This window comes from Zootoca vivipara, chromosome 13, assembly GCF_963506605.1.
Source record: "Zootoca vivipara chromosome 13, rZooViv1.1, whole genome shotgun sequence".
In the NCBI taxonomy this organism is placed as follows: Eukaryota; Metazoa; Chordata; class Lepidosauria; order Squamata; family Lacertidae; genus Zootoca; species Zootoca vivipara.
In genome coordinates, this window is record NC_083288.1 from 26,095,649 (window position 1) to 26,112,203 (window position 16,555).

At 43.9% G+C, this 16,555-nt stretch overlaps 1 protein-coding gene across 7 annotated transcripts in view; it reads right to left on the reverse strand.

The window, feature by feature from the left end:
- The window catches only part of CDK12 (cyclin dependent kinase 12), a 91,448-nt gene that overhangs the window by 63,504 nt on the left and 11,389 nt on the right, over positions 1-16,555 (reverse strand). For all 7 annotated transcript variants that reach the window (XM_035134482.2, XM_060281506.1, XM_060281507.1 and 4 more), the window contains exons 3-11: positions 12,552-12,728; positions 10,664-10,803; positions 8,905-9,075; positions 8,133-8,322; positions 6,320-6,376; positions 3,931-4,032; positions 3,106-3,183; positions 1,877-1,993; positions 344-475 (exon numbers count right to left, since the gene is read on the reverse strand). In XM_035134482.2, coding sequence (XP_034990373.1) covers positions 344-475; positions 1,877-1,993; positions 3,106-3,183; positions 3,931-4,032; positions 6,320-6,376; positions 8,133-8,322; positions 8,905-9,075; positions 10,664-10,803; positions 12,552-12,728 — 1,164 coding nt within the window. The remainder of the gene's footprint in view (positions 1-343; positions 476-1,876; positions 1,994-3,105; positions 3,184-3,930; positions 4,033-6,319; positions 6,377-8,132; positions 8,323-8,904; positions 9,076-10,663; positions 10,804-12,551; positions 12,729-16,555) is intronic.

Genomic DNA, 16,555 nt, shown 5'->3' on the forward strand with positions numbered 1-16,555 from the left:
ATACACTGAGGCTGAAACACATAACAAAAGCCATTCAATTCCTCCAAGGTTAAACTGGCTCACAAACCAGGGTTGAGATTACCTTCCCACTGCAACATGTCACCACAGTATGCAGTTTCTGCTGCGATGGTTAAGTGGGCACCTGTTGGTGAATGCTTCCTCCCTGCCAGTAGCGTTCTGTGGTCTGAATTGTGCAGATCGCTCCGTGTGGATCTGTGGGTTAGCAAGCCCTGCCTTGCTACGAATCCAAGCACTCCACTCTCAGTGCACCTTTAAAAGACTAGGACATATTTCGGCCCCCACCTTGCAGGCTCCCTTTCCCAAGGAACAGTGAGGTGCTTACTCTGGAGGGTCCATCTTGCTGACATCAACATCCTTCAGGAAGTCACTTTGCAAGGCTTGCTCTGCTGTGCATCGTTTACTGGGATCCAGCGTGAGCATATGGTCCAATAGGTCAAGAGCAGTAGAAGGGATGCTGGGAGAAGAGACAGAAAATGAAGAAAACAACAACAACAACAACAACAACAACAACAACAACCACCACCACCAACACCACCCACAAACGGTCCCCATTATGACAATAACAAGCGCTGCTCTTCTGCACACATATTATCTCTTAATTCCCTGTCCCCAGTACCCTGGGTGATATTCATCACTACTCCTACTAAGAATAAATCCACTGACGTTAGGAGACATGATTAATTTAGGTTCATTAATTTCAACCAGTTTCCTCTGAGTAGGACTTAGTTGAATCCATACCCCTACCCTTTAAAAGCAGGCCAGTATTATTACTCCTCGGACTGAGCTAGTGGCTTGCACAATACAACCCAAGCACAGTGGTACCTTGGTACTTGAATGGCTTGGCTCCCAAACAAATTGGCTCCCAAACGCTGCAAACTCAGAAGTGTTCTGGTTTGCGAACGTTTTTTGGGAGCCGAATGTCCAACGCAGCTTCTGCTTGAGTGCAAGAAGCTCCTGCAGCCAATCGGAAGACGCGCCTTGGTTTTTGAACAGTTTTGGGAGTCGAATGGACTCCCGGAACAGATAAAAGTTTGAGAACCGAGGTACCACTGTATTCTTCTAGCTAAACTGAAATTTGATGATGAATCCATTCTGAGTTGAGAGACCATAATGACCTGCACACAGTTTCTAGATAGTAAGTCACTTTGAAACTACAGTGGTACCCCAGGTTACAAACACTTTGTAACCCAAACTCCGCTAACCTGGAAGTAGTACCTTTGGTTGAGAACTTTGACCCAGGATGAGAATGGAAATCGCGCTGCGCGGCGTGACGGCAGGTTCCATTAGCGAAAGCACGTCTCAGGTTAAGAATGGTTTGGGGTTAAGAACGCACCTCCAGAACGAATTAAGTTCGTAACCAGAGGTACCACTGTACTGATTAGGATATTTGCACCTCACCTACTCTTCCCAAAGCTTAGAGGGGAGCACTAGCCTGGCAGCTTCCTGCAATGTAGGTTAGGGTGAGAAACTGTGTTTTGGCCAAGGTTACTACAGCGAGCTTCATGGCTCAGCAAGGATATGAACCTGGATATCTCACATTCAGAACGGACTCTCTCATTGGGGTATCACACTGGCTATACTCTATATTTCAGCACCACCTCATTTTGGGCTGATCCCTTGCTGCACATATCACAAGCACCTCGTTGCATTTCTATCGTGGATTGTTTTTCAGCAGCAAATCATTTTTCTGGTGCCTCTCCATGTCTCTCAATCCCCACCCTTATCGCTAACACACACACACAAAATGTTGGGGTGTGCATCTTGTGGGGCGGGGTTGTACACAAATTCAGTGCTTTTTAGAGATATCACAGACATGAGGATTTGCAGGCACACAACACCGTTACCCAGGACGTACAAGGAAAACTCCTCCCGTAGGCGCCTTCGGTATTGCTTCTTAGGTTTCATGGTGTTGAAGTAAGGTAGCTTGATGACGTCTGGCCACACAGCCGGACAGGGGCTCCCGCAAAGGCGGCTGCAGGAGATTTGGAAAAGGGAGAGCATGAACACAACTATGTATTGCCTTTCTATATTGCCATGTTGTCCAGGATTTCTTCGTGGTTTACACAAGTTAAAAGGACTATAAAATGTGATGTGAAACATCCATCAAAATGAAACCGCTCAAACAGAAGCCATTTAGTTCTTCAGCCTTGAAGATGTGGATGGCTTAAGCCTCTTCTGATTTTCCCTCTCATCTAGTGAGGTCAAATGGCTTCAAAGCTATTTCTGCACATGCCTGCATGCAGCCTCCCACTCCCCTCACTACTCCTCACCCTACATTGCAGGTAGATGAGACAGGGCCTCCCATCAAGGATGGACAGGAATAAAAATGTGACACCGGACCTCCTGTGAAGGTCCATTTTCTGCAGGGAATGGAGGGGATCTTCGAACAGACAGTTCCCCGCCGGCAAAGGAGCCTATCTGAAGATCCCCTGCCCCCTGCAGGAGAATAGGCCACAAAACAGACACGACACACAGCAGATCCAAAGGAAACAGATTTCTATAAAGGTTTCCAGGGCTTGTTTACATGCAAGGTCAGGTTAATTGCACAGAAGTGCCCATTTTTCTAACTTTTAAAGGACTCCCATGATTACTGCTGTCCTTTTAGGAAGGCTCTTCCTCATAGCAGAGTTTAGAAATAATTCCATCTTAAGACAGGGTGCCTTGGAAGGTAGAAGCAAGTTTAGGTAAGGACCAGAGTTTTTAAAAAAGGGTGAAACATTAGGCTAAGGGCATTATATGCTCTGAGCAGCCCTAAATTTCTATGATGGAGGCTGCTGGTATTCTTGCCTCCCTTTAATCTGGTGCCAATTAGGTGAGGCACTCGAATGAAGTCAAGGGAGAATTCTTCTCTCTCACTGAGATCCTGATTGCAAGGATTGCTTCTGTTTGTGTCTACATCGTTCTGACACTTAGCTGCCAACAACCGCTGTCTGTACAAAAAAAAACTACCTGAGGGGGGCCCCTGTTACCTGCACATAAGGTGACTGCTAGCATTTCGGAACAAAATGACTGCTGGCATCGCCAAGACAGCACACCCAGCTCTCTTTGCACACGCTCCTGTTGATGGCACACAGAATGATTTACCTGATTAATTCAAGCTGGGACAACTCAAGATTGGCTTGAAAAATAGGCTTCTTTGTAAATAGTTCCCCAAGGATGCAGCTGGGAGGGGAAAAGGAACAAAGAAAGGTTGAAATGAACAGCAGAAACTGAATGAAGCATTTGAATGGGGAGTTGGGTGACTCTCGGTGGTTGCTTAGGAGGTGTGGTAGAATCCCAAAACAGAGAGGGAAGTGCCCAGTCAAATATGAACGGTAAAAAAAAGTCTAATTTTATCAACCTCTACGATCAACATTTTCCACTTGCATTGGGAAGATGTGTGACACATTCACCTTTACCATGCAAAAAGATGGCTATAAAACAAATCCAAAAAGCCTGATCAGTGTTGTGATGGCCTCTGCGCCAATTAGGTGTCCAAAATTTTCTACGTTGGATCGGGATGGAAGCTGGAACTCATAGAAGATAGAATCTTCTATTTCTCAGAGTTCCAAGGCTCATGGAACACTGAGAAGACCCTTTCTGTAATAAAAGGGCCAGGCTACCAAATTTTAAAAAGAAACAATGGGATGCATCACATAATAAAAAACAACAACCCATGGGCACTCTCTCACACACACTGTCATGGTGCACCATTATGATGCAAATGACAGAACCTGGCCTATAGCGTGATTTTCTAATCTACATCAAATGTGGGCACCACCAGAGTTTTCACAGTATGCCTAAATGTTTAGAAAGTATTTTTAGTTCACACTCACTCACTCACTCGTACAAGCCACTGAAAAAGCACAACACAGGGAAGCGTTCAGCAAGAACAGTAAACTCGTATCAGAAACTAGAAAGATGGCTTACCCGCAGCTCCAGACATCAATGGCCGGAGTGTAACGTTCCTCGCCTAGCAGCAACTCAGGTGGTCGATACCATAATGTAATGACTTTATTGGTATATGGACGGCTAAGTGAGGGGGGAAAAAGAGATGCTTCAGGTTGAGATATTTCTGTAACGAATCGGAACATACATACAAAAGCGAGCATGGGGCAGCCAAACCGTGTTTGGGGCCAAGGCTGAAGCTTCAAACCCAGCAGGGTTGGATTCAAATGGCTGAAACAAAATGAACTGTGTAGGAATCATTTTCCATAGTCACATCCCATATTGTGGGGTCTGTGTGTGTGTGTGTGAAAGGGCTTTAGATAGGCCAAGGAAGGTTTCTCTCACAGCCACACCTGCTCAATCCAGACAATGGGAAAGGGGGATTTTAACATTTCGTCCAGATGTGTGTCGCAGGTGCTATTACAAGTCATGCGTGTAAAATGTCATCAGATCGCGAACGCTGCTTGAAAAAATGCTTTATAGGTTAATAGGGCACGCAACCTGATGCATAAAAGTTTGAGTGATGTTTACACAATGAAATATGCAACACAAAGAATGCCGCAACAGGAGGCCAATGGCCTCCCACCTAAGGGGTTAATCAGATGCCCATCTGCTTGATTCTAGGCCACTTGTTGGACTGGAAGCGGACTTACACAATCTTTAAAAAGGTGCATGTTATTGGATAATACTATTTTTAGTCCCAGAGAAGGACAGCTTCCAAGCTTTGCTTCCTTATGGTGGTGGCAGGTAACAACTATTCCCATAAGGGCAGCCTGGAGGCTTGGCTCCTCTAGGAGAAACATTCTGATTGTGGCAATTTTAAAAGGGAGCACTCCAATGTGCATAATGCTGGAAAAACATTACTCAGACACTGAAATGAAGAATTTCAAAATACTGTAAAAGCAACCAGCATTAGAAACATGCTCATTTCATCTCAGTTATCACTTCCAAATTATTCCCACCCCAATCTCCTGGTCCAGAACTTAATACAATTTGCCTCAAGCTATTTTGAAATGACACAGATATTCACTCTGTGGATAAAACTACCTACCCCGCTCCCCAAGCTGTTGGTAGGATAAATTATCCCCAGAATACTTGTGGTGTATGGAGAGCGCTTAATATCCTGAAAGTCAAGCTTATGTAAGACCAATATCAAGGATTCAAATTATTGTTTTTATTGCTGTTTATACGGCACTTTCAGTTGTGCCAAGCTACTTGCGATCCTTCCTTCCTTCACCCTCAAGTGCCATTTGGCAGCACAGAATTTGAACCAAAATGAATTAGGGTGTCGCTCAGGAAGGCATCTTTACTCTGCCACAGACTGAGCTCAGGAGCATCTGAAGCAGAAATAGAAGTGCCTCTGATCACCTGTGAAAACACTGTTCCTTCACCACCACTAGCCTCCACACACTGAGGGATCAAGGGAGAAGGGGTTGCGTTCAACTAGCGAACCCACTGAAATGGGACACGGGTGGCGCTGTGCTCTAAACCACTGACTGACCCTACGGCTTGCTGATCGGAAGGTCGGCGGTTCGGATCCCCACGACGGGGTGAGCTCCCGTTGCTCAGTCCCTTCTCCTGCCAACCTAGCAGTTCGAAAGCACGTCAAAGTGCAAGTAGATAAATAGGTACCACTCCGACGGGAAGGTAAACAGTGTTTCTGTACACTGCTCTGGTTTGCCAGAAGTGGCTTAGTCATACTGGCCACATGACCTGGAAAAACTGTCTGCAGACAAATGTCGGCTCCCTCGGCCAGCAAAGCGAGATGAGCACCGCAACCCCAAAGTTGTTCGCGACTGGACTTAACTGTCAGGGGTCCTTTACCTTTAACCTACTCCCAGCCACCAATTTCAATGGGTCTACTCTGAGTAAAGGTTAGTTGATCACAACACAGAGCTTCCAAGGTCAGAGAAAGATAGGTTTGAGCTACCTCTTTGGTTTAAAATAAAAGCACCAGTCTTCACTTCATCAACAGGGACCAGAGGCTCAGAAGCATTTGCTTGAGGGCTTCCAATGAGTTCAAGACTGAGGTGGGATGTTCACCCAAGGCATTACTGAGATGTTCACCCAAGCAGGACTGTCTCTTGTATAAGTCTCACTGAGACAGATGGCAGACATGCAAGATTAACATTTATGCAGAAGACTGTCCTGGCACTCAGCTATACAGCTGCAACTGAAATATTTTAAGTGTGTTCTAAAGTGCAATATACAAATGTGACACTGGATGGCAATGGTGAGCTATGGCAAATTCAATATATTTTTCAAAACTTTTTTTTTAAAAAAAATTCACAGCGTTTTTTTATATGTGTGTGTAGATTCCATCCTGGTGTAGCTAAATCCACACCTATCATTTTCTCAGCAGACACCTTACCTTTCTTCTGAACTGTAGAGCCGGGCAAGCCCAAAGTCGGCCAGCTTGATCTGCCCACTGCAACAAGAAGGCGGAAGTAGACGTTTATTAACAATGGCTTACACAAAAGCACGAATAGGAAACAGAAAATGAACAGGAATTACTAAAATTAACAGAAGCTTCAGTCATTCGCACTTAAAAAGCTCACACATTTACAAGAGACGTCTGCAATGCTCTTTTTTTAAACAAAGTTTAACAATGGCTTCTTCCCGTATTTAAAATTTAAAGGGCAGAACTTACGAATACTGCTAATTTGAACTATTTGGTAGATTCCCATTTCTTCTTTCTGTGGAACAGTTCTAGCCTTAAGAGATATGTATGATTGCTAGCTGGTCCCCCTCACCCCAACGAAACGTACCACCTGGATTCCCTGCAGGTTGGCATAGCTTCTTTCAGGCTAGAAGCCTGGAAATGTATTTCTAAGAACTAAAAGCAGGAACATAAGATCATTTTGTGGTCTTGCATTCACAACCACATCTCTGCTTCAAACTGAAACCCTGCCTATATCTTGGAAATGCTTGGAGGCGGCCAAACTGTGCCTCATGCCTGCTTCCCCTACCATTTCCTCAAGTGACAGTGGTGGGTGAGAACCATAGTACATCAGACATAGGAGAAGGACCGATGAAGGAACTTGCGCATGAACGCGGTAGAGAAGCAGCTGCTTTATCTGTACGCACAAGTTCAGAACTTTTTTTTTAACCAAGAAACAGACCAATTTTATTACAAAGCCTTTTCTTCAAAAAAATGAAAATAAAAAGTTCTTTTAAAAAAACAACAACCAACAATATATATATCTTCCCTGCCCCCAAAAGACAAATACAATGATCTTTCATTTCACCAATACGAGTATCGAAGAGCTGCATGGATCTTTCATCCCAGAGGCTAAAAAACAGCTAAACCAGAGGCTTAACTTTTAACAAGATATAGGCAGAATCTCCCGAGTGCTACAGCCCAATTCCTAATGACTTATACAGTGGTACCTCGGTTTATGAACACAATTGGTTCCGGAAGTCTGTTCATAAACTGAAGCATTCATAAACTGAAGCGAACTTTCCCATTGAAAGTAATGGAAAGTGAATTAATCCGTTCCAGATGGGTCCGCGGCGTTCGTAAACCGAAAATTCGTAAACCGAGGTGTTCATAAACGGAGGTTCCACTGCAATTCTATTTATTCATTTTTATAAAGTAATGTATGAGGCACCCCAAATGCAACACCCAATTTAAAACTGCAGAATAACAAAAAGATTTAAGAACAAATTGGGGGGGGGGATTAAACAGTGGAATTAATCAAATTTAAATTAGTCAAAATGCTACATAGAACTAAAATAAGTTTTAAAGGCCTCCTCAGGGAGGGCATTTCAAAGTTGGGGTGCCACTACAGAAAAGGCTCTGTTTCGTTTGGTGGTGGGATATACAACAGGGCCTCCAAAGCCCTGTTGTATATCCCACCACTTATTTTAAGTGAAGCCTATCTTTGAAGAAGAGCTTAATCCCCTGAAGCAGATTCGTATCAGAGGAGTCTTTCAGATATCCTGTCTGCAAAATGTTTAGGACTTTATAGGTAACAACTAGCACTTTCAACTGTTTGTTGAAAGTGCTTTTGGTGGAGGGCTGGTGTAGTATCACCCACCACGTATATTCCACAAAGCAACCTGGCTGTTGCATTTTATATGAGCTGCAACTTTCAAAAACCTTTCCACTTTGGCTTTAAAAAGCACAGGGATTGGGAGTCACATTTCCTTTATTGAACTGGTCTGGCCAGAAGGGCAGTTACCTGTTGTTTAATAAGATGTTGGAGCATTTTATGTCTCGATGTAGAAAGTTTTTTTTGTGACAGTAGTCGAGCCCCTCCATCAACTGCTTCATGAAAGACTTGATGTGATCCTCTGAGAAATGCACCAATCCAGATTCTAGCAATCCCATGAGGTCATGGTCCATATATTCAAATACAAGATAAAAGGCACCTGGGAGAAGGGGAGGGGGAGGAGAAAATGCCTGTTAATACTGACGGTGTCAAAGTACACAATTTGGCGCTTTAGCCCAAACACTTGTCTGTGAAATTTCCAAGATGGATTATGGTGTGAGCAGGAAAAGGCGAGAGCAGCTTCTGCTCTGACTCTGTATTTACAGCTGAAACCCTCCTTTTTCTGCCTTACTTAATATTTATGAAGATTGTCATGATTTTCTTGGGGTGTGTGTGTGTGTTAAAATTGGCATGTGCCAGCCCATCACTCACCTTGGAATCATATAGGTCACTGCAATGAACTGATCTCTAAGGAGAGAAACATTTCCTTCCCTGCTCACCAAGGTTATGACACCCAAGTAGAAGGGATGGACTCGGAGAGCCTGAAACTCTTCTAAGTATCTCACGAAAGACCCTCAAAATGGGAAAGCAAACATGAATGTTTGTGACAAAACAAGCCTTTGCCATGCTAGCACTCCTGGCGAAAACTGAAGCAAGGCTACGCAGAATCCTTTACCTGGAGGGAGCATTTTTATACGCTAAGTATGTTCATCTTACTTCTCAGCACAATGTCCTTCGATACCTTTGTCCTTCTTGAAATCCAGTGCATCTTGTTTGTCTGTGACGATTTCCTTCATGTTGACAACACTGCGGTGAATTAACTGCCGGAGAATTTTGATTTCACGGATGGCTGTGATGGGGAAGCCCTCCTTTTCATTGTCCAGCCGCACTTTCTTCAAAGCCACCAACTCGCCTGTCAAAACACAAATGACAGTCGGTAAGAAGGCAGGCAACCACTTGCAATAAAAATGAGCCGCGAAAAGGCTGGTCCTCTTAAACGCAGCCCTTCCTTCCAAGTTACACAAATCAGCTCAGCTGGACCTTTGACAAGTTCAACACTGGTTGGTAGATAAGGCCAACACGACTTGGGATAGGGGGGGAAGTAAGGGTTATTGATTTGTTTTGTTCTTGTTTATATTATGTATTTTGTGTTTTCACCTTGTGAAAAAACCACCCTGAGATCCACGGATGAAGGGCAAGTATACAAATTTAATAATTAGCAGTAGCAGTGGTAAGAGATACATTTTGTTATTTGCACGCTTATACAATTTGACACCAAGAAGACAATTATTGTCTACTGCCAGTCATCTTGCCCATTTCGTTCTTACAAATCATTGCAAGACTATTGCTTTGGACTGTGGCGCCATGGCTAGTGTTGGGGAGCAAAGGAGGAAATTCAGCTTCTCTGCCTGGATACATCCCTGGGCCTCTTCTTGTGGTATCAACCGTGGCGTACTGCACAGGGTTTGTTTTGAGAAAACGTGAGAAAGCATACTGGCATTACATTCTGAAGAAATGATGAATAAAAAGAGCCCTCCAAGCAGCAGCCTATTACACAGCCACCGGCCACATCCCTGTAAGAAGAGCTCTGCTGTATCAGGGCTGGTGGCCCATCTAGTCCAGCATCATTTGTCTATGGTAAGCCCACAAGCAGGACATGAGCACAACAGTCCTCTCCCCCTCCTGCAGTTTCTAGTAACTGGTATCCGTAAGCATACTGCCTCTGCCTACACGAAAACAGCTGATGTCAACAAATGTGACAGCAGCTAGACAGCATGGTGTGTTTTTTATAGGGTACTGCCATGGACCGGTTGGATGCAGAGGAATGGTGGGAAGGAATCAACTGGGGAACCCCCAAGGGAAGAAGGCTGACCGGCACGCTCTGCGACAGCTACTGAATCCAGTGAATTCAGTATGAGAAAAACGGACTGAAAATAGTGTGCACTTTTCTATGAAAATGAAAAGGATGTTTAAAATGACCTTTTGGGAATTATAGGGACAGAATGACCTAAAATGTATAGGAACTTAATTTATGTATGCTACTACAGTGGCAAGAATGTTACTTGCCCCAAAACGGAAAGAAGCAGAAGTCCCAGCAAAGGAAGAGTGGAAACGTACGGAATATGCAGAAATGGCGAAACTTACCGGAAGAATAAGAAATCAAGGTAACATTTTTTAAAAATAAAAGAATGGAAATGGTTTTTTGAATATTTACAGATAACTCATAAAGAGATAAAAACACTAGCAGGATTATTTTAATAACCTGCAGTTTTACAAGGGTATATATTTAAAGAGGATGAATAAATGAGCAAATAAAATTAATTTAGTTATGTAGAAGACATTAAAACCAAATTTAAGGAACCACAGAAAGAGGGGGAAGACAAGCTTTGAAATGTCAAAATGACTGTAAAATTAGTGAAATGTATAAAATTAGTAAAATGTATAAATTTGAAAAGTATGTATGTATGAATGAATGAATGAGAAAAGAAAATAGTGTGCACCTGTGTCCTTGTCCTTGGCTTTGTACACTTGCCCATAGGTCCCCTCGCCGATAATACCAATGATATCAAATTTGTCCACGCAGCGCTTTCCCCAGTCACTTTCCGTCTGCCTCCTTTCACCGTAACGAGGACAACAGATTCTGAGAGACAGAGAGATGGGAGTTGGGTAGGAGAAACACAAGCACCGTAAAAATCCCAATTACCGACTTGGACAAAACATTTCTGAGTAATAAGCTTTGGTGGATCTTCCTGTCCGATTATCTGCCCTCATGGTGCCCATATCAACACCTGACACTACAGATTCTTTACAGCATGCATGCGTGCAAGTTGTAACACTGCCTGAAATTTCTAATCCGATATATTATTTATTACTGTACATTTATGCTCCACACTTCCTCTGAGGAGTTCGAAGTACCTCAAACATGGTTTCAGGGCAATTTTCCATTGAGACATTACAGGACTAGGTGTTTAAACATATATGAGAATAATTTAAGCTGTTTTATACAGAGTTTAGCTATTGATCCAGTAGTATTCCAACAAGCACTGGGTTTCCAAAGTCTCAGAGAGAGATCTTTCTCAGTCTTGCTACCACAGTTCCTTTGACACAGAGATGGGGAATCTGTGGCTCTACAGATGTTGCTGGACTATTTCTGCATTGGCACTCTTACAAAGTGAATCCTCAGTAAGCTGCTTGCTATTTGTTTTGCTTCTGTAAATTTGTGTCCATTGTTTTCATTATTTTATTTATTTCATTTAATAAACACAAAGAAAATAAACTTGCTCTGGGAATTTTGCTTCTTCCCTTTAGTTAGGATACCAGCAGCTGATTCCTGCACCACACCAAAAATCAGTGGCCCTCTGATTTGCCATTTGCTACCTTCCATGTAGTAATCTTTTCCCTCTCTTGCCACCTAAAAAAAGATTCCTAAAGACTTACTCTTTATGTGCAAAGAGATGGATTCCTTTTATGAACCCCTTTCTTCTACCATTTCCTCTCCCTTTAAAAATATTTTTTATATAGATTTGCAACATAATCATAGTGTTATTTACTGGTGCTAGTCAGCCAGACTCAGTTATACCAGAGTTAAATAAATATTTACTGGCTACCAATCTATTTCTGAGCTGAAGTGTAAGGTGTCAACATTGAATTTTAAGGTTCCACATTGGTTAGGCCATGATAGTTTATATTTTAGGTATTTATATAGAAAATGCATCTTTCTCAATGACCTTCCCTGTGTCTTAACATCTTCTGGTGGAGCCCTGTGTCAGATGCCTTCCTTGCTAACAGCAATGCTTTTTCAGTAGTGACATTTTGCTTGCATAATGCTCTCCCCTGTGATCTACACAAGGTTAGCATCTTCTAAGCTTTACTCTGCTTCATGAGATCTTTTAATTCTACCGTGCCTCCAAGGAGGCACACTGTTTCTATTGTTATTTTAGAACTGTGAATCTCAACATAATATGCAATGTTTATTCTATTTTTAATCATTAAATAGGAATCACGTATATCAATTAAAAAACAGGTTTATCAGTCTGCACATGACAGCTAACATGGCACGGTAACTGAGTTGGGAACCAGTAGTTCCCAGTTCAAATCTTGCCTCTGCCTTCAACACACTATGTAGCCTTTGGCCATTGTCACACAGGGTTCCTATAAGGTGATTCAGAATGAATGAGAATGCAAGACATAAATGGCAACTGTTCTTATCACTACTAAAACATGGCATGAGATGGCTTGAGCAACGATCTGGCAAGCTCTACTTTCCTAGAAGGAACTGCTTTACACAACTTGGGTGAGTAGCTAAGTGTCTATCTTCATCTGGTTTCTTATGGTTCCTCCCATTAATTCCAAACCTTACCAAAATGACCAGAAGCTTCCCGCACTTACTTTGGTCTCTTTCTACATGGTTGCTGAGGTGGTGTGGCTGCCTTTGGTTCTGGAGACTCTGGAGGGGAAGGGTCTCCACCAGGAAGCTCTGGAGGAAGTGGGAGGTCCGTGAGCAAGTGTCGTGGTCTCTGGTCTTTCTCCTTCTTCACAGGTTTTGAGGGAACAATCTCCTTTGGGCTAAAGCACCAGGAAAACAAACAACAGCAACAACAAAAGAAGGGCATATTTATGAATTATTTAGAGCAAACACTTGTCACATCTCAACACCCTCTAACAGAAAGCTGACAAAAGCTTTCTTTTTTGGAGCAATGTGCATAGCTGCCAAGTCCGGGTCGTAAAGATCCGGGATCGGCAGTGCGCGCATGACCGTAAGTTGCGTGACGCAACTTACGGTGGCGCTTTGCCCTTCTATGGGCATCAGAAAATGGCAGCGGCAGCGCCGGAAGTCGCTTCCGCGCATGACTGGAAACACGTAAAAGCGACTTCCGGCGCCGCCATTTTTGATGCCCATAGAAGGGCAAAGCGCCACCGGAAGTCGCGTCACGCAACTTCCGGTCATGCGCGGAAGCGACTTCCGGCGCCGCCATTTTCTGGTGCCCATAGAAGGGCAAAGCGGCACCAGAAAAATGGCCGCCGGGCAGAAGCCAATTTAAGGGACAATACCAGGATTTTTCACCAAACGGGAGACCGCCGGGAAACGGTAAGAAAAAAGGGGTTTTCCCGGCGGATACGGGATACTTGGCAGCTATGGCAATGTGATAGCCACCAGGATTCAAACTTTACTGACAGTGAGTATTTGTTGCTATTTAGCTCATCCAAGTGATGCGCCATACAAGAACCAAATCTAGTATCTGGCATCAATTTTGGTATCCAAAGTTACTTTAACACACAAACACATACACACACTAGGAAGCATCTACCCTCATTGTCAGGGGATTGTTGCGGCTACTCCCGAGTAAAGACGCTCCAGTCTGGTCTGTCTTTAAGAGTTTTATTGTGCATACTATTTACAGTGCAGATACATCAGAAAACATGACTGCCTAGTCGCTCCCAGAATCCGGCAATACCGCCTTCCGGTTTCTGGTCCAACATAAGAGCTTGGGGACCCCAAAACGCCTCCCCTTCACCCTACGTCTGGGTGCGCACCTCTAATCGGGCACCGGAAGGGGCTGTGTCCCATCTCCCCTTTGTTGGCTGGGACGTTGCTGTGACTCTGCTGCGTCGCTAAGCCTTCCTTCCTCTACTGGCCATCTGAGTCAGTGCAAGGGCTCAGCAACATCTCGGAGCCCTCCCTCCATACCGCTCCAGCCCTCCTCTCTCCCTTCTAACCCGCTGCTGACGCTATGGCTGGGCGAAGTGCTGGTCAGGATGACTGGGGGAGGCTCCCTGTAGGGAGTCCCTCTGACACTCATGGTCACAACTTTGGGGCCAAAATGAGTAGGCAATATCTAGTGAAGCCAGAAAAAGGCTGGTTTGCACAGGTACTCCTTTCCTCCCTTGCAAGTTATCTCTTAGATTGACTGGCCATCTAACCCCTTTCTGCTCCTGCATACAGGTGGAGACCATTTTAGGAGCATCCAACTGACACGCAATCGCTGATGCGGGGTCCTGTTGGGCCCAGAAGAAGTCAAAACAAGAAGTCAAAACTTATACGTGCTCCATCAACGCACTGCGGGCTGAAATGGACGCCACCTTTGGGGTCCATTGTCTCCCCCCCCCAGCAGATGTGAAAAATTCGAGCCCTCTTTGCCATGGTTGGTGAGAGGGAGGGAGGGGTAGATAGGAAAAAGAGAAGAGAAACACACCCCAGCTGTTACTTGCAAATATTAATTTCTGCTTATAAGGAGTGGGCTGACTTTCTGACCGCTGCATATATGAGCTTTTTACATGAAACAATTTTCTCCACAAGTTAAAATTTAATTTTCATCCGTCTTCAGTTACCTGGTGTTACAGGTGTGACACCCCTCACCATCACCAAATTGAATCAGAACTACAGGCTGGTTCGTGTGCAGAGTCATCAGGACAACCTAAAGTGGTAATGTGCATGTGTGAATGCACCACTACATATGTAGGATTAGTTAAGAAGAGATCAGCTGGATCAAACCAAAGACCCATCTAGTGCAGGATACTGTTCTCAAAATGGCCAACCAGATGCCTCTGGAAAGCCCACAAGCAGGCAGGGCACGAGTACTAAAGGACTCTTTTGCTCATGATCCCCATCAACTGTTACTCAGAGGCATACTGCTTCCAATGCTAGCAACCACAAGTGGCCTTAATTCCTCCATGGCCTACAGACAAGAACTTTCACTTTACTTCAAACACAATGCTTTTTTGAAATACAGGCAGTGATCATTTCCAGAACATCCAACCGATGTGTGATGGCCAACACATGGGTCCTTTTAGACCCGGAAGAAGGCAGAAAGAGGAACCCTTGTATGTGCTCTGCTGACGAGCACAAGGGGTGGGAATAGAACCACAGTGTGAAGTGGTCGCCGCCTGTAACCAGTTGTCAAGTAATGTATATATGCAACTTTGAATCAGCCCTGTGTGAAGTGCACACACAGAAAATGAGCAACGCCGAGCTAAGCCTAGCAAAAATTCATACCTGGGGTCCAACAAACTGCCCTGTTTGAGGTCAGCATGAAGCCCCTCCCTAAAAGTCAGTCTGGCTAGTGACACTGAGAACTTGAGACTTCTGATGGCCGAAGTCAGCTAGATCTACTGCCCTGTAAACTCTCTTTCAGGGGTGCACTAGATCTTTGCTTAATTACACAGCTGATCAGATGGACTGAAGGCCTTTCCTCTGGGCAGGATTCCTCGGGCTTCTTTCTCATATTCCAGCCCCACAATTCTAAGGTGGGCTATATGGTTCAACACAGCTGCCAGGCATAAACTATGACCCTCACATCACCACCCTACTAACCTTTGATCCTCCCTATCTTCTCTCCCCTAGTCCTGTCAATGTTATTTTTTAAAAAGAACAATATTGTAAATGAAGCAAACCCCCACTCAATTGTTTGAAACTGGTTTACATAACTTTCACCAAATAGAACATTAGATTCTACAAGCGCAGAATATGATCACAATGCACCATTCCAATCTCTCTCTTGGAAGCCTCTATGGGCTCTAGCTGAATTGGAGAGAAGAGACAAAACCAGATCCCACATCCAGTGCTCGAAACTCCCATTGTTCCAGGCACATTTTGTGACACGGAATTTCATTAGTGCGAGCAGTTTCTGAACTCTGGGTGCAGTACTGTGCCTAAGATTTCAGATTAAACCTGCAGACTGGAAGGAAAGGAGGACCTTTTTTCTGCCTCCCCACTTCCAACTACTCTGCCTGTATGTGCGTATGACATCACAGTACATGCTCCTTAGAAAGGAAAACCACCTCACAGGCCAAAAAGACGGGCAATCTCCATGTTCATGGTTAATTCAAGACTTAAGAGTTACTTCAATATTTAGGAATATTTTAACAAAGACTGGCATGAGCTTATCTCCTTACAACTACACCAGACAAGGAGTGGGGAGAACAAAAACCTCAGCTTTGTCCATTATTTAGCATTACATCTGAACGTGGTTATCTACAAATTCAGGGGATTGTAGTTTTAACAAACTAGAGTTAGACTAAAACAAGCCTTGGTTTGATAAGCAGGCTGAGAACCTATCCAGAAAAAGCAAATGAGCTAAAGCAAACGAGCCAAAGGACTCACTAAAAAAGAAGCCCAACCTCCCTAAAAACTCAAGACTTTGTATTGGGAGAATATTCTTTCTGACCCCAGATATGGCAATCAAACATTGATAGTGAAGCAAATGCCACACACTGTCCGTGCTCTGATGATAATCTCTCAGTGCACAGGCAGCTCCTTTGGCACGATTAAATCAGGAAGTCTCTGTTGAACCCATTTTGTCCAAAATGGAAAACTATGTTACAAATTTCAAAACAAGCTAGGATATTAAACATAGTTCAATAGCCAGGCTAATATGCTGGCTTGTCTTAAACCA